At 49.9% G+C, this 22,576-nt stretch overlaps 1 protein-coding gene across 3 annotated transcripts in view; it reads left to right on the plus strand.

Moving 5' to 3' along the window:
* The window catches only part of IGSF21 (immunoglobin superfamily member 21), a 236,356-nt gene that overhangs the window by 198,780 nt on the left and 15,000 nt on the right, over positions 1-22,576 (plus strand). For all 3 annotated transcript variants that reach the window (XM_083454074.1, XM_083454073.1, XM_083454075.1), the window contains 2 exons: positions 10,134-10,249; positions 15,341-15,812. In XM_083454074.1, the coding sequence (XP_083310200.1) occupies positions 10,134-10,249; positions 15,341-15,812 (588 nt within the window). The remainder of the gene's footprint in view (positions 1-10,133; positions 10,250-15,340; positions 15,813-22,576) is intronic.

Here is a 22,576-nt window from a genome sequence, read left to right on the forward strand (position 1 = left end):
CAGTCCCTTGGCCTGAAAGCGAGATGAGCACAGCAACCCCATAGTCGCCTTTGACTGGACTTTACCTTCCAGGAGTCCTTTACCTTTACCTTTTTACCTGCTGAATAACAACAACAACTTTATTTTTATTTATTTTATTTATTTACTTATTTACTTGCAGTGGTACCTCGGGTTACATATGCTTCAAGTTACATACGCATCAGGTTACGGGCTCCGCTAACCCAGAAATAGTACCTCGGGTTAAGAACTTTGCTTCAGGATGAGAACAGAAATCGTGCTCCGGCGGTGCAGCGGCAGCAGGTGGCCCCATTGGCCAAAGTGGTGCTTCAGGTTAAGAACAGTTTCAGGTTAAGAACGGACCTCCAGAAAGAATTAAGTTCTTAACCTGAGGTACCACTGTATTTGCTTGCTTGCTTGCTGCTCCTCTGACTGGGTAGCCCCAGCCACTCTGGGCGGCTTCAAACAAATTAAACTCATCAAGCACAGTAAAACATCAAACATTAAAAACTTCCCTGGACAGGGCTGCCTTCAGATGTCTTCCGAAAGTCAGATGGTTGTTTATTTCCTTGACATCTGTACCTGGAGATGCCACTGGGAATCGAACCTGGCTTCTTCTGCATGCAAAGCAGATGCTCTACCAACTGAGCTATGGCCCTTCCCAGGCAACCCAAGCTGAGATTGCTTTTATTTCCCTTCCCAGGGACTGTACAGAATATTTGCATTTGGTTAAAGGAGTAGGGGGCTAATGTTTTCTTCAGTTGGATTTGAAGGGATTGGGTTCACAGGTCAGTGTGGCGATGCCACGCCTGGCTTCCGAAACGAGCCCTGGAATGTTTAACGCCTGCTCATAACATTTGTAGCTGTGCAAGTTAGGAGACATTAAGAGCAATCAAATCTTATGCTTCAGGGAATAAAATCATCACCCACTGTGGATTTTCCACCTTCCCCCTCCGCAGGCAGCATCGCGTTGCTGCATTAAATGTTTATTTTTCCTTCCTACGCTGCATCTTCCCCCTTGGAGATGCTGCAGAGGGCTTGGCTGTGTCTTAATGGAGGTGCTCTCCTTCAATCTACCGGTGTTCGCTGGTGATGGATGGAGCTGGTTTGGCGGTAGGGATGGAGCCCAACAGCAGGTGGCGCCAGAGGCAATAGCAGGCAGATGCAATGAACCCAAGCTTCGTCCACACCCTCTTCTTCCTCCAAACTGATCTCTAGGGCAACTCTGAGACCATCCACACCATCCCTTTAAAGCACTGTAGTGTCACTTTTAAACAGTCATAGCTTCCCCCAGAGACTTCTGGGAACTGTGGAATGTTTAGGGTGCTGAGATTTGTCAAGAGCCTCCCCTCCCTCCCAGAACTAAAATTACTAGAGTTCCCTGTGAAGAGGGATTGTCTGTGTGGCGTTGTGGTTTGAGTGTCAGACTAGGACCTAGGAGACCAGGGTTCGAATCCCCACTTGGCTATGCAGCTCACTGCGTGATCTTGGGCCAGTCACTCTCTCTCTCTGCCTAACCTACCTCACAAGGTTGTTGTGGGATTAAATGAAAAGAAAGGGAGAGCTATGTACTGGAGCTCCTGGGGGGGGGGGTAAGGTAAAGGTAAAGGGACCCCTGATCATTAGGTCCAGTCGTGACTGACTCTGGGATTGTGGTGCTCATCTCACTTTACTGGCCGAGGGAGCTGGTGTACAGCTTCTGGGTCATGTGGCCAGCATGACCAAGCCACTTCTGGCAAACCAGAGCAGCACACGGAAACGGCGTTTACCTTCCCGCTGGAGTGGTACCTATTTATCTACTTGCACTTTGGCGTGCTTTCGAACTGCTAGGTTGGCAGGAGCAGGGACCGAGCAACGGGAGCTCACCCCATTGTGCGGATTCGAAGCGCTGACCTTCTGATCGGCAAGTCCTAGGCTCTGTGGTTTAACCCACAGCGCCACCCGCGTCCCTTGGGGGGGGGGAGTGGGCTATAAATGAAACAAACAAACAAACCAATCTGGGAATCATAACCATGTAGACAAGTGGGGATTCGAACCCTGGTCTCTCCCAGTTCCTCATTTGACACTCTAACCCAGGGGTAGGCAGCCTAAGGCCCAAGGGCCACAAGCGGCCCAAGGGGGGTCATTTAATCGACCCCTGAACCAAGCTGCCCGCTTGGCGAGTCCCCACGTGCTGTGCTAAACTGGTGCAGCATGGCGCAGGGACTCGCTTCTGCGGTGCCGGAAATTGCATCTGCACATGCTCAGACGCCAAAAATCGCATCTGCGCAGATGCAGGAAATCATGTCTGCGCAGACGTGGACACCGGAAATCGTGGCCATGCACGCAATCTCTGCTGGAGTGAACTGGCCCAGGCAAGGTAAACCTTGCTGACCCCTGCTCTAACCACTAGACCCTGCTGACTTTCTACACACTTTCTACACAAGCTGCAGCTCCCAGAATTCTTTGGGGTAAGTCATGGCTCTTTAAAGTGGTACCGTAGTGCTTTAAATGGATGGTGCAGTTGTGGTCTAAGGAGGAGGAAACAGGCAGGCAGCTCCCCCCCCCCCTTTCCCCAGACTGGTTGTAAGTAAGAAGGCAGGCAGGTGGGGGCATTGTTCCATTTTCCCTAATGCACTGCCCCTCCCCTGGGTCTCCATGCAAGTAACAGAGCTACATTCTCCCCGTTTTTTTGGTGGTGGTGGTGAGGTCTGCAATGCATATCTAAGGGAAGATGAAAGCATGTGAATGGGATTCCTGGGGCATATCTAGGGAGTTTCACTCTTTGCGAAGATGGGATGCAAAATCTGCATGACAGCTGAGAAAAAGCTGTGCAGGGAGAGTATGTGGGAATATATATGATGAGGACCCTCACTGCTGTGTGAACTTGACTTAACAATTTGATTGACAGGAGTGTGGTTCGGCCACCAGCTTCCCCAAAAAGCGGGTGGTCTGCCCCTCTGTGATTTTGAAAAGAATCATATCTCTGTTATCCATTCATCCTAGTTTTAACGAAGACTTGAAACTGAAAAAGCTGCTTTAGAGCTGGGTGTTTGTGTTTGTGTGTCATTTTTGGGGTGACATCCCGGGTGCTAGCCAGTCAGTGCACAACACCTTCAGTTGCAGGTTTTCTGGAGCCGAGTATACAGCCCCACGCTAAATCAGAGTTGGAAAAAGGCACATGTGAATTGAGGGCAGTCCCAGACAAGCCTTACTGCTCTCAAGGTGTTGCAGCCATCTTCACTGAATGTCATCTGTCTTCATTCCAAAACATCAGCTGAGATAGGAAGAGGTCTGCTTGGCAGCTACTCTGACCCCAAACCTCCTCTTCTCCACCATTGTTGTTGTTTAGTTGTTTAGTCATGTCTGACTCTTCGTGACCCTATGGACCAGAGCACGCCAGGCACCCCCTGTCTTCCACTGCCTCCCGCAGTTTGGTCAAACTCATACTGGTAGCTTCGAGAACACTGTCCAGCCATCTCGTCCTCTGTCGTCCCCTTCTCCTTGTGCCCTCCATTTCCCCCAACATCAGGGTCTTTTCCAGGGAGTCTTCTCTTCTCATGAGGTGGCCAAAGTATTGGAGTCTCAGCTTCAGGATCTGTCCTTCCAGTGAGCACTCAGGGCTGATTTCCTTAAGAATGGAGAGATTTGATCTTCTTGCAGTCCATGGGACACTCAAGAGTCTCCTCCAGCACCATAATTCAAAAGCATCAGTTCTTCAGCGATCAGCCTTCATTACCCCCTCTCCAATTTACCTTGGGACAGGAGCCTATTCCAGAGTGGGTCCGTGGAAATCTAGCCTCCGCAATTAAAGGCCAGGTGTTGCTGAAAACTTCGATGGCGGCGTTCATTGACAGAGGGAACTATGGGGAATACAATCTCCCCATGCTTCCCGATATCAGCGGCTGCTCCTGAGAGCATACATCACAGTTTCTCCTGTAAATCTTTCCTTTGAAATCCTGCAGGGGAGATGTTAAATTGGAATTGGCATTTGTGGTTGGACGGGAGGGAAGAGAGAAAGAAAGAAAGAAAGGTAATGCTCCATTTGATAGACAACACTGACTTTTCTTGTCTGCTAACTTTCCCCTCTGTCTGCCCTGATTGGTGCTGGGGAGGGGGGAATCTGGCAGTGACATAATTAGATTCTGACATCTCCCAGGTCAGGTGGGATGGTTTACACCTCCCCTGTTGGTTGGTTCTAAATTTAGCAGTCTTCGGCATTAGGTAAAGTTTCCTTCCTCCAGACGGCACCTTTAATTGGTCATGATGTGTGACTTCATGGTCCAGGGAGCGCGGGTGTGCTCAAGGGATGATTTAGGGGAGCGGCGAAGGTTACTGGCATCGCATCAGGAGTGGATAGCGCCATCGGGCATTCATTGGGGAGGCTGCGGTGTCCAGACAGAAGGACTCGTGCAATAATTGTCTTGGCTAACATGACACATCGTCTGTCCCTTATGGATGGTGTCAGCGGCTGATGATGAGCTAAACAGGATGTCACTTTGCTCATTAGAAAGTGCCTGGAATACAGGAAGATCTTAAAAGAGAGAGGCTCGCAGGGGAGCAATAGCTTCAGGACCTACCCAGGACCCTCGTACCTACGGGAACGCCTCTCCCAGTATGCCCCACGGAGGACCTTAAGGTCATAAATAGTAAGACCCTAGAAGTCCCAGGCCCTAAGGAAGTCAGATTAGCCTCAACCAGAGCCAGGGCCTTTTCAACACTGGCTCCGGCCTGGTGGAACACTCTGCCTCATGAGACCAGGGCCCTGCGGGATCTGATTTCTTTCTGCGGGGCCTGTAAGACAGAGTTGTTCCACCTGGCCTTTGGCTTGGAATCAACTTGATTCCCTCCCCCTCTTTCCTTTTTCCTTTCTCCTTCTGTGATGAAACTCCTATTTGGGGACTTCCCTGGCTTTTGTTCTGGCCCATGTAGGACCAGTCTGGATAGTTGGCCTTGGTGAAGACTTGACATTTTCATCCCCAAAAAAGTTTTTGATTTGAGTTCCTACTGAAAAGAGGCTGCATTTTAATGTTGCATCTTAATCTTGTTTTTAAGTTGTATTTCAATCCATTGTTTTTATACCTGGTGTTAGCCGCCCTGAGCCTGTTCTTGGATGGGGAGGGCAGGGTATAAATAAAATTTATTATTATTTATTATTAAAAACTCAATGGCATAAGAAGCACCTGCAGGGTCCGGCTAATGGCCCATCTAGTCCAGCTTCCTGTTCTCACAGTGCCAACTATGGGAAGCCCAAGCACAGCAGAACTCTCCCCTCCTGGAGTTTCCAGCTCCTGGTATTCAGAAGCATTGTTGTCTCAGACTTTGGAGGCAGAACATAGCCATCATGGTTAGTAGCCACTGATAGCCCTCTCCTGCATGAATTTATCTAATCCTCTTTGAAAGCCATCCAGGTTGGTGCCCGTAGGTAGATGATGTGTGAGCCTCGACCTCCTCTGCTCTTTCTAAAGCAAGACTGCAGAAAATGCATCCCAGAGATGACAGGAGCACAAATCTTCCGAGCCATGCATCTGTTGCGTTCCATGTAGCTGTCGCTCCCTCCTGTTATTTAAACCCCCAGCCGGCTTTTTCTGTGTTGGCATCTATTTTTTCCCCCTCCTCCACCTTACCATAACTCTCTCTTCTTCCATTTATCCATCTCTCATCTCTAACTCTTTCTCGCCCCAACCCTCTCCTGCAAAATGAGTTCTGGGATAATTTCTCTTCCCCGTCCCTCCCAGTCTATCTTTCTCGCATTGTGACACAGATATACAGCCTGGCATTTGGGGACTTGCTTCTCGCTTATGCTGGGGGAGGAGGAGAGTATATATATAAAATTGCGGGAGGCTTCGGAAGAAAGAGATACGATGTGACCAAACATGGCGATTTGGGAATCCCTCTTGAGTAGTTGGTTAAAACTCTGCGTTAGGGGTGAGGAAACTTCTTCAGCCTGAAGGCAGCCTTCCAGGGCACCAAATGGGTGTGAATTTCACATCGATGCAGCAGGCTAGTTTTGATACACTCTCACAAACCCTCTCCATCCTATATCTGTGATGGCCTGGGAATCAGAGTCTGAACCGGAGGAACCCCAGCCTGCACAAGAGTCCCCGCCTTCAGGGCCGGCTGAGCTGGGGCAGGGCCTTGGATCTGAAGCACCTGCACCTGTGCCAGATCCTCAGGAGCAGGCACCAGGTGATTCCACTCTGGCTCCGAAGGTGATTGAGGACACAGTGCCTACAGGTGTGCCTCTTCCAGCCCTGTCAGGGGAAGGTGAGTCTCCCCCTGGGTCCAGTAACCCTCCAGCCTCACCTGAGCTGCAGAGGCTCAAGGCAGAGAGGCGGAGGGAACTGGTTTCTCCCAGGAGGAGTGCTCGCCTTAAGGCCAGAAGAGGTGGGTCACCTGGGGGCCGGGACCGCCCCTGGCCTCAGAGAAGATAAAGGCCAGGTTGCGGGAGCAACGTTGTTGAATACCTGCTTCTGCCTGGACCCAGACCTGTCCTTCCAGAGTTCCCATCCCCACCCGGCTTCCTGCTTCGGACCCCGCCTCGCTCTTTGTGAACTGTTTCCAGACTCGTGACCCAGGACTGGACTTTGACCACACCAACGGTAACCTTCCCCCTGGGACCAACACAATATCCAAGCAAACAATATTCATTCTGTTTTTTTATATACCGAATTTTTTGCTCTATAAGACTCACTCCCCCCCCCCCCTTAAAAAGTAAGGTGAAATGTGTGTGCTTCTTATGGAGCGAATGCAGGCTGCGCAGCTATCCCAGAAGCCAGAACAGCAAGAGGGATTGCTGCTTTCACTGCGCAGCGATCCCTCTTGCTGTTCTGGCTTCTGAGATCCAGAATATTTTTTTTCTTGTTTTCCTCCTCCAAAAACTAGGTGCGTCTTGTGGTCTGGTGAGTCTTATAGGGCGAAAAATATGGTATATAGATTTTTATTGGGGTTTTTTTTAACATATCATTTCCAACAATCATATAACATAACTTCTTCTCTTATACAATCTTTTAGACTTCCGTCAACACCTCTGGTGATTTTCCGTTCTTTATCACTTATTCTGCATTTCTCTATTTCTCTATTACTCTTAATTATCATTAACTAATAATTCTCCTCATAGTCTTTCTTGCAATATTTCAGATAGTCCTCCTTACAAAACTTCTTGCAGTCCTACTAGCGTAATCTGTTTATCCCAATTACTTTTCAAATAGTTCGTATATTTACTCCAGTCTTCTAAGAATCTCTGGTCCCGTAGGTTTCAAATCCTTCCTGTTAATTTATCCAGTTCTGCATAGTTCATCAATTTCATCCACCATTCTTCTTTCGTCAGTAATCCTTCTTGCTTCCATTTTTGTGCCAACGAAGCAAACAATATTCATTCTAAGAGTTCAAGGGCCCGTCCAATGGATTCAAATGGTAAGAAAGGAGATTCAAAATAAACATAAGGAAGAGCTTTCTGACAGCAAGAGCGCTTCACCAGTGGAATGGACTCCCTTGAAAGGTGGTGAGGTCTGGAGGGCCACATATGACCCTATTTGCCCCTGAGCTATGGAGGAAAAATAGCTCAGTTGGTTAAAGCAGGTTTTATTTATTGATTTATTGAATTTATATACCACCTTATACCCGGTGGTCTCAGGGCGATTCACAGAATAAAATCACAATCTATATAATAAAAATAAGAACAATAACCCAATAGCGCGCACACACACACACACACACACACACAGAGAGGGAGAGAGAGAGAGATTTTAAAGGGCATAGGATGTCAAACAGATCAACCAAAGGCCTGGTTAAAAAAGAATGTTTTTACCTGGTGCCTAAAGTTGTGTAATGAAGGTGCCAGGTGAACTTCCCTGGGGAGTGCATTCCACAGATGGGGAGCCACTGCAGAGAAGGCTCCGTTCTCATGTTGCCACCCTCCGGACCTCTCAAGGAGGAGGCGCACAAAGGAGGGCCTCAGAAGATGATCCGAGGGTCTGGGTGGGTTCATATGGAAAGAGGCGGTCCTTGAGGTATTGTGGTCCTGAGCCATTTAAGGCTTTATAGGTCAAAACCAGCACTTTCAATTGGGCCCGGAAACTCACTGGTAGCCAGTGCAGTCGGACCAGGATCAGTGAAATATGCTCAAACTGTGAGCAACCTGGCCTCTGAATTCTGCACTAGCTGAAGTTTCCGAATCATTTTCAGAGGCAGCCCTACGTGTAACGCATTGCAGTAAGGTTACCAGAGCATAGGCAACAGTAGTTAGGCCATCCCTGTTCAGATAGGGCTGTAGCTGGGCCACTAGCAAAAGCTAATGGAAGGCACTGCGGGCCACTGAGGCCACCTGAGGTTGCAGGTTCAGTCCCTGTATGGGACAACTGCATATTCCTGCACTGCAAGAGGGTGGGACGAGATGATCCTCAATGTCCCTTCCAACTCTATGATTCTATGTAGATGTGAAACTATTCAATGAAATGTAGGGTTGAGCCTTTAAATGCTCCTAGAAATATTCCCAGGAAAACACCCTATGCTCCTGGGGATGCTACGTTTTCCGACTCAACAAGTGGAGCACAAGAGGTGAGGCGCAGTCTCTAAAACGACATAAACCAGAAGCACTTATTTGTGCCCACGTTGACAAGGGTGATCGCTTGAGCGTTGTCGTTAGAGCTGGGAAGACTTTATAAAGTGTTTTCAAATACAATTGCTGTACAGATCCCCCCGGGGAGATGTCTGTAGGGAGATGGCCAAGTGGAACGAAGTGTGTGCCTGTTCTCTCTCCAAGGTTGTTCAATATTTTTGAGGCGGAAGCAGGCGGAAGCACATGGCCCAAAGCCCTCTGCTCCAAGCTGAAGGCTCCGATTTGCCGGGCAACGCTGTGTTGCAGCTCGGGAAATCCCGCCGGAGCACCGGAGCGCGGGATGGAGTTCACGGACTGTCGCTCGGCATAAATCAACCACTCGCTCTCTCAATTTCGGCGTAACGGCTGCAGCGGCGTTTGCCAGCTGGGGCTCCCAACCCACCGAGCTGACCTGCTTTCCGTCATCGGGGACTGGGATTTCTTTGCAACTGGCTGGCAAAACTTACAAACATCAGGACAGAATAAGAGCCTGCTGTCCAACTTCTCACAGTGGCCAACAAGATGCCTGGGGGAAACCAGAGAAATTGGATTTTCCCTTCTTGTGGTTTCCAACAAAGGGCGTTCAGAAGCAGTGCTGCCTCCAACCATAGAGGCAGAGCCATCGTGGCTAGTGGCCATTGCTAGCCCTCTCCTTCTCCATGATTTTATGTCCTCCTCTTTTATATCCATCTAGGTTGGTGGCCACCCCTGATTCCCTAGGTTAGCTATGCTCTTTGCGAAGAACTGCTTCCTTTAGTCCAGGGGTCAGCAAACCTTTTCAGCAGGGGGCCGGTCCACTGTCCCTCAGACCTTGTGGTGGGCCCGACTATATTTTTTTGGGGGGGAAATATGAAAGAATTCCTATGGCCCACAAATAACCCAGAGATGCATTGTAAATAAAAGCACACAATCTACTCGTGTAAAAACACGCTGATTCCCAGACCGTCCGCCGGCTGGATTTAGAAGGCAATTGGGCCGGATCCAGCCCCCGGGCCTTAGTTTGCCTACCCATGAGCTAGATGAAGCAATGCTCTGACTCTGTATAAGGCAGCTCACTTTGCTCCTATTTAATAATAATAATATAATAATAATAAATTATTATTTATATCCCACCCATCTGGTTGTGTTTCCCCAGCCACTCTGGGCAGCTTCCAACAGAACGCTAAAATACAATAACTTATTAAACTTTAAAAGCTTTCCTAAACAGGGCTGCCTTCAGATGTCTTCTAAAAGTCTAGTAGTTATTTTTCTCTTTGACATCTGTTGGGAGGGCGTTCCACAGTGTGGGCCCCACTACTGAGAAGGCCCTCTGCCTGGTTCCCTGTAACTTGGCTTCTCACAGCGAGGGAACCACCAGAAGGCCCTCGGCGCTGGACCTCAGTGTCCGGCAGAATGATGGAGGTGGAGACGCTCCTTCAGGTATACTGGACTGAGGCCGTTTGCCTACCCATGTCTTTCCTGAATCTTCCAAGGTGTGGGTGGCTGGGTCTTTTCGGTGGGGTATGATACCAAGGAACAATTGAACTAACTATCAGCTATCTTCCTCTTGCTCCAACAGCTCCTCCCATGTCTATCTCAGTCATTGCTGCAGACACGCCAGCTCCCTTCAGCCGCTACCAGGCTCAGAACTTCACTCTGGTCTGCATTGTCTCCGGTGGGAAGCCTGCCCCAATGGTGAGTTTTGGCAAGGACAGTGAATCGGGGAGAGGGCAGAGCATTCAAGGAGGTTGGTCCACATGACCCTTGGGTTCCTTTGCAACTCTACAATTCTCTGATTCTACCATTTTATTGGGACGCGGGTGCAGCTGTGGGTTAAACCATGGAGCCTAGGACTTCCTGATCAGAAGGTTGGCAATTTGAATCCCCACGACGGGGTGAGCTCCTGTTGCTCGGTCCCAGCTCCTGCCAACCTAGCAGTTCGAAAGCATGTCAAAGTGCAAGTAGATAAATAGGTACTGCTCCGGTGGGAAGGTAAACAGTGTTTCCGTGTGTTGCTCTGGTGCGCCAGAAGTGGCTTAGTCATGCTGGCCACATGACCCGGAAGCTGTACACTGGCTCCCTCGGCCAATAAAGCGAGATGAGCGCCGCAACCCCAGAGTCGGCCATGACTGGACCTAATGGTCAGGGGTCCCTTTACCTTTACCGAAGGGAAAGCAAGATCTTCCGGGATCAAATCAGAAACCAGGAAAGCTTCTGCAAATCTGGGACTGTCCATGGAAAATAGGGACACTTGGAGGGTCTGAGAGAATCGCTTGCTCCCTATAAGCAGCCGTGGTCAATAGCCCTGCTGCAGCTGTTGGAGCCGGTTGACATTTCTGATCCCCCCTTTTTTTAAGCCTAGATGATCCCCTCAGCCCACCGTGCTGAAATATAGATGAACAGGGAGAAGGGAGTTGCAGAGGCTGCCGCAACCAGGCTAATGGAAGCGGTTTGTTGCCTAAATGGGTGCCTTCCAACTTACAATTCTATGATTCTATGAACTTGCATGCCTTCTGTAGGCCATAGGATCAGCTTCATATCAGTTTCATGCTGAAATTGTAGAGCTGTAAAGACCTCCAAAGGTCCTCTAGTCTGACCCACTGCAATGCAGGAATCGCAGCTGAGGCCCAAGCTACAAGGGGGCCCATTTGGAGGGATTTGGGCATTGGCCAAGTTGGGTTAAGCCAGCCACAGATCGCTGAGGGTCAAGTTGGCTGGTCCAGAGCTATCAGGGCTTTTGTCAGACAGGAAGGAGCAGCAGGCACTGGGTGGGAACACCCCATGAAGAGGCCAAGATCCCCCTGTTCGGCGGCTGTGTCTCCCCAGGAGAAGGTAGGAGCCTGACAATGCCTAGCTCTCCTTCCTGCAAGAACAGGATCAGTGCCTCCACTGGACAGCTGCTCAGCGGAGGCTTCGATCCTGTGGGTGCAGGCTGCTCCTTTCCAAATGGCTTCCATGTGGGCAGGGGCACCAGCTGCTGGGGGCCAAGCCCTTCTGGGGCCCATGAAAATTTTGGGGCGTGGGAGGCCACCACCCTGTGTTCAAAAAACGCAGAGACAAAGCTTGGAACTGAGTGTGGCATGGCTCCATTGGTTGGCACCTTCCTGAAGGTCGATGCAGCCTCCTCCTTCCCCCCTCCGTGGCTCCAGGATGTGGGGTGTGAAACACAAGAGCAGTCAAGTAGAACATTCCTAGAGTGAACTTGTTTACACATGGGGAGGAATGTTTTTCCAGCCAGCAGGTAAACTTCCTGTTTGCTTCTGGGCTGGGACAGACTTCCTCTGCATGTGACTAGAGGTGGGCATGGCCTCACCTGTGCAGGTAATGACAAAAGCACAGGGCAGGGCAGCCATTTCTCTCTCTTTGACTACATGCATCAAAGAAGCAACATCTGCTTTGCCAAAGATGCTCTCTTGGCTTCCAGCCAAGAGAGGACAAAGGGACTGTCTCCTTATGAGATAGTTTCCAGGTGTATGTTACTTTTCTAAATTGCTGTATTTTTCGCTCTATAAGATGCACACAACCATAAGACACACCTAGTTTTAGGGAAAGTGTGTCTTATAGAGTGAAAAATACAGTAAGTCTGCCTTCTGGGATCCGATTGTGAAGAGAATGTGAGTAAACTCTTTCTATACTTTTATAGAAGACTGTGTCTTATATTTTATGAGGGAATAAGGGGAAAATACCAGAACAGTTATTATAGAGGCTTTAGCGAGCCTGAGCAAACGCATCCGCTGCAAGTTTAAAAAGGGGAATGTTACTCTGCTCAATTGTGAAGTTGTTCACACAAGTTGGAAAGGCTATAATCAGACAATATATCCTCTCCTGCATCCCTGAACATTCCCACACAGGAAGAAGTGGAGAAGGAGCTGCCAGCCATTGCAGCCATGTGACCACCGTGCTAGGCTTTGCCCCCAGCTCTTCCTGATGTCCTGATTTCACACCTGCAAAATTGACACCCCCCATTGCCCTTGCAAGCTGGCACTCTGCATGGAGGAAAGTTGCTTGTGAATCAGCCCCCTGCAGGATCAATGCCTCTGCACCACTTCTGTGTATAAGAGACATCGATCCTGTGGCTGTAGGGTGCCCATTCCCTGCAGAGAAGCCACTTGAATTGCCCTCCCTTGCTGTTAGTCGGAGGCAACAGGACAGACCCCCCCCCCTTTCTTGAAGGAGCTCTCTTTTAGGAACCCCTCCCTAGAGAGACCAAACTGGCTCCCTCCTTGCTGCCCTTCCTTTGGCAGATGGAGACTGTTTTATTCCCACAGGCTCTTGGGAACTGACTGTTTTTTTAAAGGAAAGGGCTTTCAAATAGAGCTGTGCTGCTTTTATCATCTGCAGTCTAATATATTTGTGGGAGTTTTTTTATCCCTTTTAATTCTATTGGAGTTTAATTGCTTTTTAACTGTTGTGTGCTTTTAGCTTTTTGCATTTTATGTGCGTTGTTTTAAATTGTGGAAGCTGCCTTGTGTCCCAGTTTGAGAAAACAATGGAATAGAAATAAATACACTTCTACTTCTGTTAACGTCAGGGAACTGCCATCAGTGTCCGAGGGAGAGAGCAAGCTCCAAAGGGATCCCAGAGAGCGTCCCGGGAGTGGGAGAGGCAGCCCGTCTTCTGGGGAAGAGAATCAGCGTAGCTCCAGTGGAGAAGGGGGGCAGATGGGGGAATCGGCGAGGCGGTCCCATGACTCCTTGCCGGGGACCAGTGGGGAGAGGAAGGGTCCTCCGCTGCCTACGCCCTCCTTGCACAGAAGGCTTCCGCGCAGGGAGAGTAGGCGGAGACTTGGCGTCAAAGAGCTTCTTTGCTGGAAGAAGTTTAAGAAACGCCCACTGACGGATTCTGCCAGCGATTGAGACAGTCACGGGCGAGTGGCTGCCCGGACAGGAAAGGTTCACTAAGGTAACCCAGCCAGAGGTTGGGACAAGCTTACGCACGAGCAACCCCTAGAACCATTACAGTTAATCATCATCCCCCCAGCAATGTCGAGCTAGATGGAACCAACAACTCAGTGACAAGGCGCGTGTCAGCCTAGATAGCTCAGCTCATTAGAGAGCGGTGCTGATAATGGCAAGGTTGCAGGTTCAATCCCTGTATGAGACAGCGGCATATTCCTGCATTGCAGGGGGTTGGACTAGATGATCCTCAGGGTCCCTTCCAATTCTATGATTCTATGTTTGGCATGTTGAAGGCCCCTGGTTTGGTCCTTGACACCTTCTGGCAAGCATCCCCAGAGAAGCTGCTTTTAGTCCAATGGTATGATTCAGTATGAGGCAGTTTCCTGGGTTCAGGAGTGAGACTCTGCTTCCCATTTCCTATCTGTAAAATGTGGATGGGGGAAGCAAAGGTGGCCAACCTTTTCAGGCTGTTGTGAAGCAGAACGAGATCTGTCCCCTGCATCAGTTTGCATGCTGTTAAACGGAGTTTGGAAAATGATATCTTCCTCTGCGGTCCCTCTGGAGATGTCTTGAATTTGTCAGCTGCCTTTTTTATTTTCCTCCCAGACTCATCCCTCCCCTCTCTCTGCCTCATCTCTCCCCTTGTGGATTCTCTTTTATGCAAACACACGCAAGAGATTTAAAGTGGGGAGGTGGTGGGAGAAGTGGGGGGGGGGAGAGGAAGAGAGTTGAGGATCTAAGGACCCCGAGACTTATTTCTGCTTATTCGTTCCGATGTTTGAAGCATCTGAATTTTTTAAAAGGGAGAGAGAGGTGAGAGGAAGCCTTTTTCAAAAAACGTATACTTAAAAATAAAATGCAAACCACACACTTATCTGCAAACATTCCTGCGGCCGTTTCATTACCACCATGACATCCCGAGCTTGAAAGGAGCTTTTGATAAAGGAATACAATCTTCTCTTCAGAGAGAGACGTTCAGAAATATTTTTAACAGGCGTTGCGTCTGCAGAGAAACCGTCCTCCGAGCTACACAAACACACTCTCGCATGCATCTCTGCAGACTGGCACCCTCTTTGCATGCATACCTGTGTGATCATATAGCCACAGTTTGGAGTAAACTAATGTGGGTGCCACCCTACAGATGTTGTGGGTCTCTACCATCAGCATCAGCACCATCCAGGACAGCTCAGGGATGCCAGGGCTCCAGAAGCATCTGGTACCCAAATGCTTTCTGGGAGGTGGCCACACGATCCTGCTGGGACAAGGTGTTCCTGGGCCTAGGAGCCACTAGGGTGAAGGTCCCCTCTGGGGCCTCAAATAAAACTCAAATGTTCATTGTCCTCTCCTGTGACTTAGGGAGGTTGGCAGGTGCAGAAATGGGAATGGAAATTTGATAATCCGCTTCCTTGTCTCAAGTCTGGAACAGAAATCGATGCAGCAGGTGTGATTGGTATTAGCTGTTGTTGCTTTCCACCTACAAATGAGACGTAATTGATTATGCTCCTCCCTCCCTCCCAGTTTCTATTGTGTTTCCTTTGCACCGGAATTCACGGTGTGGAATAACGTAATGACAGCGCAATATACACTAGTTATTTAATTTCGCCACAGTGAACAGTGAGGTGAATAGGGAAGGCCCTGGTGGAAAGTGAATGGCAGCAGAATGGAAACAGGGCTGTGGGGCTGTGAGAGAGAAATGTGGGTGGGGAGGGGGTCTCCTAACAAATTATCAGCTTCCATAACAAACTACAACTCCCATGATTCTTTGAGGGAAGCCATGGCTGTTTCAGAGTGGTATTGGAGCGCTTTAATGGTGTGGTGTGAATGTGGCCTGTATTTCTGCTCTTGAGAAGGAATTGACTCCAATCTCTTCCCAAATTTCCCTCTCCAGGTGTACTTCAAGAGAGACGGGGAGCTGATCGAGGTGGTGCCCCTCACAGAAGCCCCCATTAATGCCGCCGGGCTGCAAGATGGCCGGGCCTCCCGGAACCTCTTCCACCGAGACATGGACGACACCAAGATGCAGAAGTCTCTCTCCCTCCTGGATGTGGAGGACCGGGGTGGGAGGCCCTACACGGAGGACCCCTTGAAAGGCCTCACCCCCAACCAGGGACTTTTGTTCAGCCCAGCTACGGAGATCATCCCAGAGACTGTGGTGAGCCGGGAGTTTCCGCGGTGGATCCAGAATGTGGAGCCCATCTACTACTTCCACCACACCCACATCCCCATCAGCGATGGCACCGTGGAGGTGCGGGCCATGCTCATGTGGACGCTTAACCCCCAGATAGACAATGATGCACTCTTCAGTTGTGAGGTCAAGCACCCTGCCCTCTCTATGCCCATGCAATCCGAAGTGACACTAGGTAAGATGGATGGCCACCATGGTTGGTGGGAGAAAGTGGGATGGGCACATGGGAGTGGGTCAAACCATCTGGAAATGGACCTGGAATGGGCACTCGGAAGTGGACCGGTCCACCTGGAGGTGTATGTGAGATGCACACTTGGGAGTCAATTGAAACATCTGGAGATGAATGTGGGATAGGCATTTTGGAGTGGATTGACCCATCTAGAGGTGATTACGGCAGGGCTCCATCATGTCTGCTCTGCACTGGTGCACTGAGGACTAGGTCTAATGGGCTCCAGCTGCAGGAGGGTAGACTTTGGTTAGAGAAACAAATCTGTTGCAACAGTGGTTTGAAAGCAGATGTTGTACAGGTATTTGTTGGGCATGAGCAAACTCGGATTCCTTGCAGTTGTGTGGATATAATGAGGTACATCCACAAGGGCTTTCACATGGAAGAGGGAATGAGCTTGTTTTCTCCTACTCCGGAGGGTAGAACCTGAACTAATGGCTTCAAGTTACAAGAAAGGAGATTCTGACTAAACAGCAGGGAAAAAATTCTGACAGTAAGAGTTCAACAGTTGAACAGTCTCCCTTGGGAGGTGATGGACTCTCCTTCCTTGGAGGCTTTTAAGCAGAGGTCATGGATGCTTTAGCTGAGATTCCAGCATGACAAGAGGTTGAGCTAGATGACCCTCAGGGTCCCTTCTGGCAGGACCAGCGGTGAGCGATGATGGGAGTTGTAGTCCCAAAACATCTGGAGGGCCGAGTTTGCCTGTGCCTGGTATAATGTATTCTAACCTAGAGGTTACCAGAGCATAGGCAACAGATGTTGGCTATCCTTGCCTGTTGGGCCACCAGCTGAAGCTGATGGAAGGCACTCAGCACCAATGAGGCCACCTGAGCCTCAAGTTCTAGCAATGGCTCCAGAAGGACCGCCACCACCCCCCAAGCTACGTACCTGCCCCTTCAGAGGGAATGTAACCTTATGGATGACTTTGAAAAAGGTATTAGACCAATTCATGGAGCATTAGGCTATCAATGGCTACCAGTAATGATGGATGTATATTACTTCCAGGATCAGAGGCAGTCTACCTTTTAATTTAAGTCGCTGGGGGATCACAAGAGGAGAAAGCTGCTGTTGGACTCAGGCCCTGTGCATAGACTTCCCTTTGGGGAATCTGGGTACCCACTGTGAGAACAGGATGCCGATCTAGGTGGGCCGTTGGCCTGACCTAACAGGTTCTCTTTATGTTCTTATAACAACCTTTAATGCATTCTAAGAAGTATAGGAAATTTTATTAAGCACCAGCACACATCCCCACTGTGAAATTCCACATGAATTCCCCCTCCCATCTCACACACAGGCCAAAATGATTGGCCCAACACTTGTTGAGATTTGAGCGTATTTCCAAGGGAAGCAAATTGGTGTGGCACCAGGAAGGTGCTCTCTCTCAAAAAAGGGGTCCTTCCAAGCGTACGGTCCTGGAACTGTTCCTTTTAAATTAATGAAATTGCCTGCCTTCCTCCACCACCCTGCAGCTCCACCTGCTTTTACTTTCCTTAGGTCTAATGGGCTCTTCAGACCATTATCAGCCATCTGAGATTGCCTCATCCAGCTGAGATCTCTTGTCAGGCATAAATGATGGTTCCCTCCTCCCTTCCGTCCTCCACATTTCGTTCCTCCATTCTCTCTTTCCTTCTCATTAAAAAAAGAAGGCAGTTATCTAGAGTGTGAGCGCAGACCTTCGCTCTCCTCCTCCTTTGTTCTTGCCCATCATTAGTGAGCAAGATTTGAGCTAACGAGCCTTGGTGGACTGCAAGCCGTGCTGAAGGAACGCCAGGGGGAATTTTCTGCTTCCTCCGTTTCATCCAGTGGCTTAGCTCTGCTAGGAAGGTGTGTAATTCACCTTTCAACCTGGTGGCTCCCAGGGTGGTGATTAGCTGTGTCTCCTGCATCACAGGGGGTTGGGCTAGATGACTTTTGAGGTCCCTCCCAACCCTACAATTCCATAAGATGAAGCGTCGCCCAGAAGTAGAATAACCCACAGAAATTACACACATCTCCATCTTCAAACTAAGCCACCTTTACTGCCCCTAGGTACTGCCATTACAACTTTGCCATCTATGGAGCGAGATGGACCACAGCTCTGATTGGGTATAAGGCAGCTTAATTTGCTCCTATTTAAGCCATCCTGGGAGGACCTGTGCTTGAAATTCTGAGAGAGCTGCTGACAGTGTAGAGCTAGAGGGACCCATGGTCTTACTCAGCACAAGGAAACTTCAATACGATCATATGAGTATGGCTCTCCTAGCTGACAACCTGAGATCAGATAGCAGGGCATCTTGCCCAGATATCTACATACATCCCTTCAAAATGTGCTCCAGGCTGAGAAACTGTATCGCACTTGGAACTCCTGGTTGTTGAAGGAGTTCAGAGAGGGAGCACGGATGAAAGTCAGATAAGGTTCTGGCTGCCATTCCTTCATCGCGAAGAATCTCACAACCACTTCTGAGGAAAGCATTGATATCATAGCTGAAAGGGAACCTGCCAGTGTCATAATGCCGTTATACAAATCTATGGTGTGACCACATTTGGAATACGGTTCCGGGTGCCTGACTTCAAGAGGGATGTTGTTGAGTTGGAAAAGGCTCAGAAAAGGGCAACCAAATTAATCAAGGCGGTGGGTGGGTGGGGTGAATCCCCTATGAAGAAAGATTGCAGCATTTCGGACTTTTTATCTTAGGGAAATGGTGAGTGAGAGGAAGTACATGAAATGATGAACGGCCTGAAGAAAGTGGATCGAGGGAAATTCATCTCACTCTCTCAAAACACAAGAACAGTGAAGCTGAATGTTGGAAGATTCAGGGCAGATAAAAGATAGACCTTCGTGGAGTGCACAGTGGAATGCAATGTAGCACCAAGGGGGATATCCACACAAGGAATAAAGTCCACTTGCACAATGGGACATTCACCCCTCTCCTCCCACACGCCCCCCCAAACCTGTTTCTAGGGGTTCCTCCATCCCTCCAGAGCAGATTTTGCATTGCACAAGCAAACCTCGTTCCTTGTATGCCACAACTTAGTTGAATCTTGCCCCTTCTGAAAGTGGTGGCTCGCTTGCCATGGAAAACCCATCTATCTCCCTTGCCAATTTTTGAGGCATAGCATGTGGGTCAGTTTTAGCTTGTGGACCAGCTTTCTTCCAGACCCATTATTTCCCTGCTGGATCAGTAGGACAGAAACATTTCATGAGATGGCATCCCATCCCATACGTTACAGCAACTGGCCTCTGGTTGGCCAATGTGAGAACAGGATGTTGACAAGCCGGAACGTGTGCAGAAGAGGGCAGCCAAGATGATCCAGGGGTATAGAAGCCAAGCCTTATGAGGAATGGTTGAAGGAGCTGGGTATGTTTAGCCTGGAAAAGAGGGGACTGAGAGGAGATATGAGAGCTATCTTCACATATCTCAAGAGCTGTTACATGGAAGATGGAGCAAGCTTGTTTTCTCCTGCTCTGGAGGGCAGGACTCGAACCAACAGCTTCAAGTTACAAGGAAGGAGATTATGACTAAAAATCAGCAAGAACTTCTGTTTGATAGGGGAACGGATTCCCTCAGGAGGTTGTGGACTCTCCTTCCTTGGAAGTTTTTAAGCAGAGGTTGGATGGTCATCTGTCATGGATGCTTTAACTGAGATTCTTGCATTGCAGGGGTTTGGACTAGATGATCCTTGTGGTCCCTTCCAACTCTGCAATTCTATGCTTTTATGCCTCTATGCAGGGACGCGGGTGGCACTGTAGGTTAAACCACAAAGCCTAGGACTTGCTGATCAGAAGGTCAGCAGTTCGAATCCCCATGACGGGGGGGGGGGGAGCTCCCGTTGCTCAGTCCCTGCTCCTGCCAACCTAGCAGTTCAAAAGCACATCAAAGTGCAAGTAGATAAATAGGTACCTCTCTGGTGGGCATTTCCGTGCGCTGCTCTGGTTCACCAGAAGCGGCTTAGTCATGCTGGCCACATGATCTGGAAGCTGTACGCTGGCTCCCTCAGCCAGTAAAGCAAGATGAGCACCGCAACCCCCGAGTCAGCCACGACTGGACCTAATGGTCAGGGGTCCCTTTATGCCTCTATGAGTAGATGGGTCAGTGCCCTGATCCATCAGGGCTCTTCTTACTTTCTTACGTTCTGCTTAGCATCCATTGTTGATCAGTCAGTCTTAGGGGGCCTGGTCCACAGACCGTAGCAGGAGAAACCCAACATCAAAAGAGAGAGGGTGGACCCTTAATCCCTTAAGAGAAGTCATTAACCCTTCCCCGTTTCACTTGATCCAGCTCCGCTTGCTGTCCCCTCCCCTCCCCTCTCAGGCTAGAGGAGGAAGATTAGCCGATGTTCTTTAAGGAGCTAATCCTGGGGAGAGTGTCCTGATCAAACATTCCATTGAGCCTTGCCTTTGCGAGAGCTCCTCTCCTCCTGTCAAACCCGACATTTACATATTAAAGACAAAATACCTTTTATGTTAATCCCCAGTGGAGAAGCTGCCTTTGGCTGAGAGAGACATAAATCTTACACTTCCAGGATAATGGGACTCGGGCAAGGAGATCCTGTGCTCAGTGCAGAGGCATTTGAAGGATGCTCCTCCCTCCACCCCCATCTTAAGAGTCGGTGTCTGTGACAAGAGTAGAGCAAGGGGATTGTCGAGCTGCAGGAAAGTGGTTGGTGGCGGATGTAGGCGGAATGTAAAGGTAAAGGTAAAGGTACCCCTGCCCATACGGGCCAGTCTTGACAGACTCTAGGGTTGTGCGCCCATCTCACTCAAGAGGCCGGGGGCCAGCGCTGTCCGGAGACACTTCCGGGTCACGTGGCCAGCGTGACATCGCTGCTATGGCGAGCCAGAGCCGCACATGGAAACGCCGTTTACCTTCCCGCTAGTAAGCGGTCCCTATTTATCTACTTGCACCCGGGAGTGCTTTCGAACTGCTAGGTTGGCAGGCGCTGGGACCGAACAATGGGAGCGCACCCCGCTGCGGGGATTCGAACCGCCGACCATGCGATCAGCAAGTCCTAGGCGCTGAGGTTTTACCCACAGCGCCACCCGCGTCCCAGGCAGAATGTAGGAAGCTGCAAAATTCCTGGTCAGGACCTTGGTCAGCTGCCTTGGCATTGTCTACACCAGGGGTCAGCAAACTTTTTCAGCAGGGGGTTGGTCCACAGTCCCTCAGACCTTGTGGGGGGCTGGACTATATTTTGAAGGGGGGGGAACCTGAATGAATTCCTGTGCCCCACAAATAACCCAGAGATGCATTTTAAATAAAAGCACACATTCTGCTCATGTAAAAACACCAGGCAGTCCCCACAAATAACCCAGAGATGTACATGTTCTACTCATGTAAAAACACGCTGATTCCCGGACCATCCGTGGGCCGGATTTAGAAGGCGATTGGGCCGCATCCAGCCCCCAGGCCTTAGTTTGCCTACCCATAGTCTACACAATGCCATGGGTCAACAAACTAAGGCCCGTGGGCTGGATTAGGCCCAACTGCCTTCTAGATCCGGACCACAGACGGTCCGGGAATCCAGGCATTGGGCATAGCGCACGCGCAATGGTTTTTGAGACTCAGCCAGCTTGGGGGTCAAAAGTGAGGCAGGCGGCTGCTTGAGACAAGCCCCTTCTTCATCTGTCGTATGCGCACACCAATGTTTTCTTCTGGGGTAGGGGGTGGGGAAGAGGGAAAAGGAGCCACAGTTCAGATTTCCACCATGGAGCTGCCGGTAGCTGACCTCAGGAAGGGCTGTTGCGGCGGCAGGGGCTCAGAGGTGCTTCAGGAGTGACACCCGCCAGTGTCTGTGGCAGCAGTGCTCGCCGCCAGAGGAAGCAGGGAGCGCCTGGGCGGCTGCACTCCGAAGCGGTTCTGTGCTCTGCTGGGGAGGCTGCTTGTTAGCTACAAGGTGCAAGCCATGGAAAGGTAAATAGCTGCCGCCTCGTCTTCCCTCACGCAGGGGAAAGAAAGTTTTTGCTTGAGCAGCTCTAGCCTGACTTAGCAGGGCCAACGGCTTTTCCCTTCTTCCACACATGCGCACACGCTCTCCAGGGCTGACAGGAATGGCGTGCTTACCTTAGCCCCCCTACCCCACCTTATGAGAGAAATAATAACTGTCAACGCGTAAAACACAAAGGAAGCCGCGTGGCTGTATGAGGGAACACCCCCCCCCCCAAAAAATCACATTTCGGCAATGTTGGGGTTGGTCCCAATAAGGGATTTTGCCAAAAATGTGGGTCGTAATCATGGCAACATATAGTCTGGACCCCCACAAGGTCTGAGGGATAGCGGACCAGCCCCCTGCTGAAAAGGTTTGCTGACCCCTCGTCTACACTGAACTGGGGGGGGCAGGGGGCGCTGTGGTCTCAACCACTGAGTCTCTTGGGCTTTCTGATCATAAGGTTGGCAGTTCAAGTCCACTCAATAGGGTGAGTTCCCGTTACTGTCTTTGCTCCTGCCAACCTAGCAGTTTGAAGCACAGCAGTGCAAGTAGATAAATAGGTACGGCTCCGGCGGGAAGGTCAACGCTCTGGCTTCCATGGCTTCCAGAAGCGGTTTAGTCCTGCTGGCCACATGACCTGGAAAGCTGTCTGTGGACAAACGCCAGCTCGCTCAGCCTGAAAGCGAGATGAGCGCCACAACCCCATAGTCAAATATGATTGGACGTAACCACCCAGGGGTGCTGGTCCTTTACCTTTACCTTACACTGAACTGCCACAAGGATCCATCCTTTCTTGCTGGAAAGGA

Source organism: Podarcis tiliguerta (genome assembly GCF_965153285.1).
Source record: "Podarcis tiliguerta genome assembly, chromosome: 8".
NCBI lineage: Eukaryota > Metazoa > Chordata > Lepidosauria > Squamata > Lacertidae > Podarcis > Podarcis tiliguerta.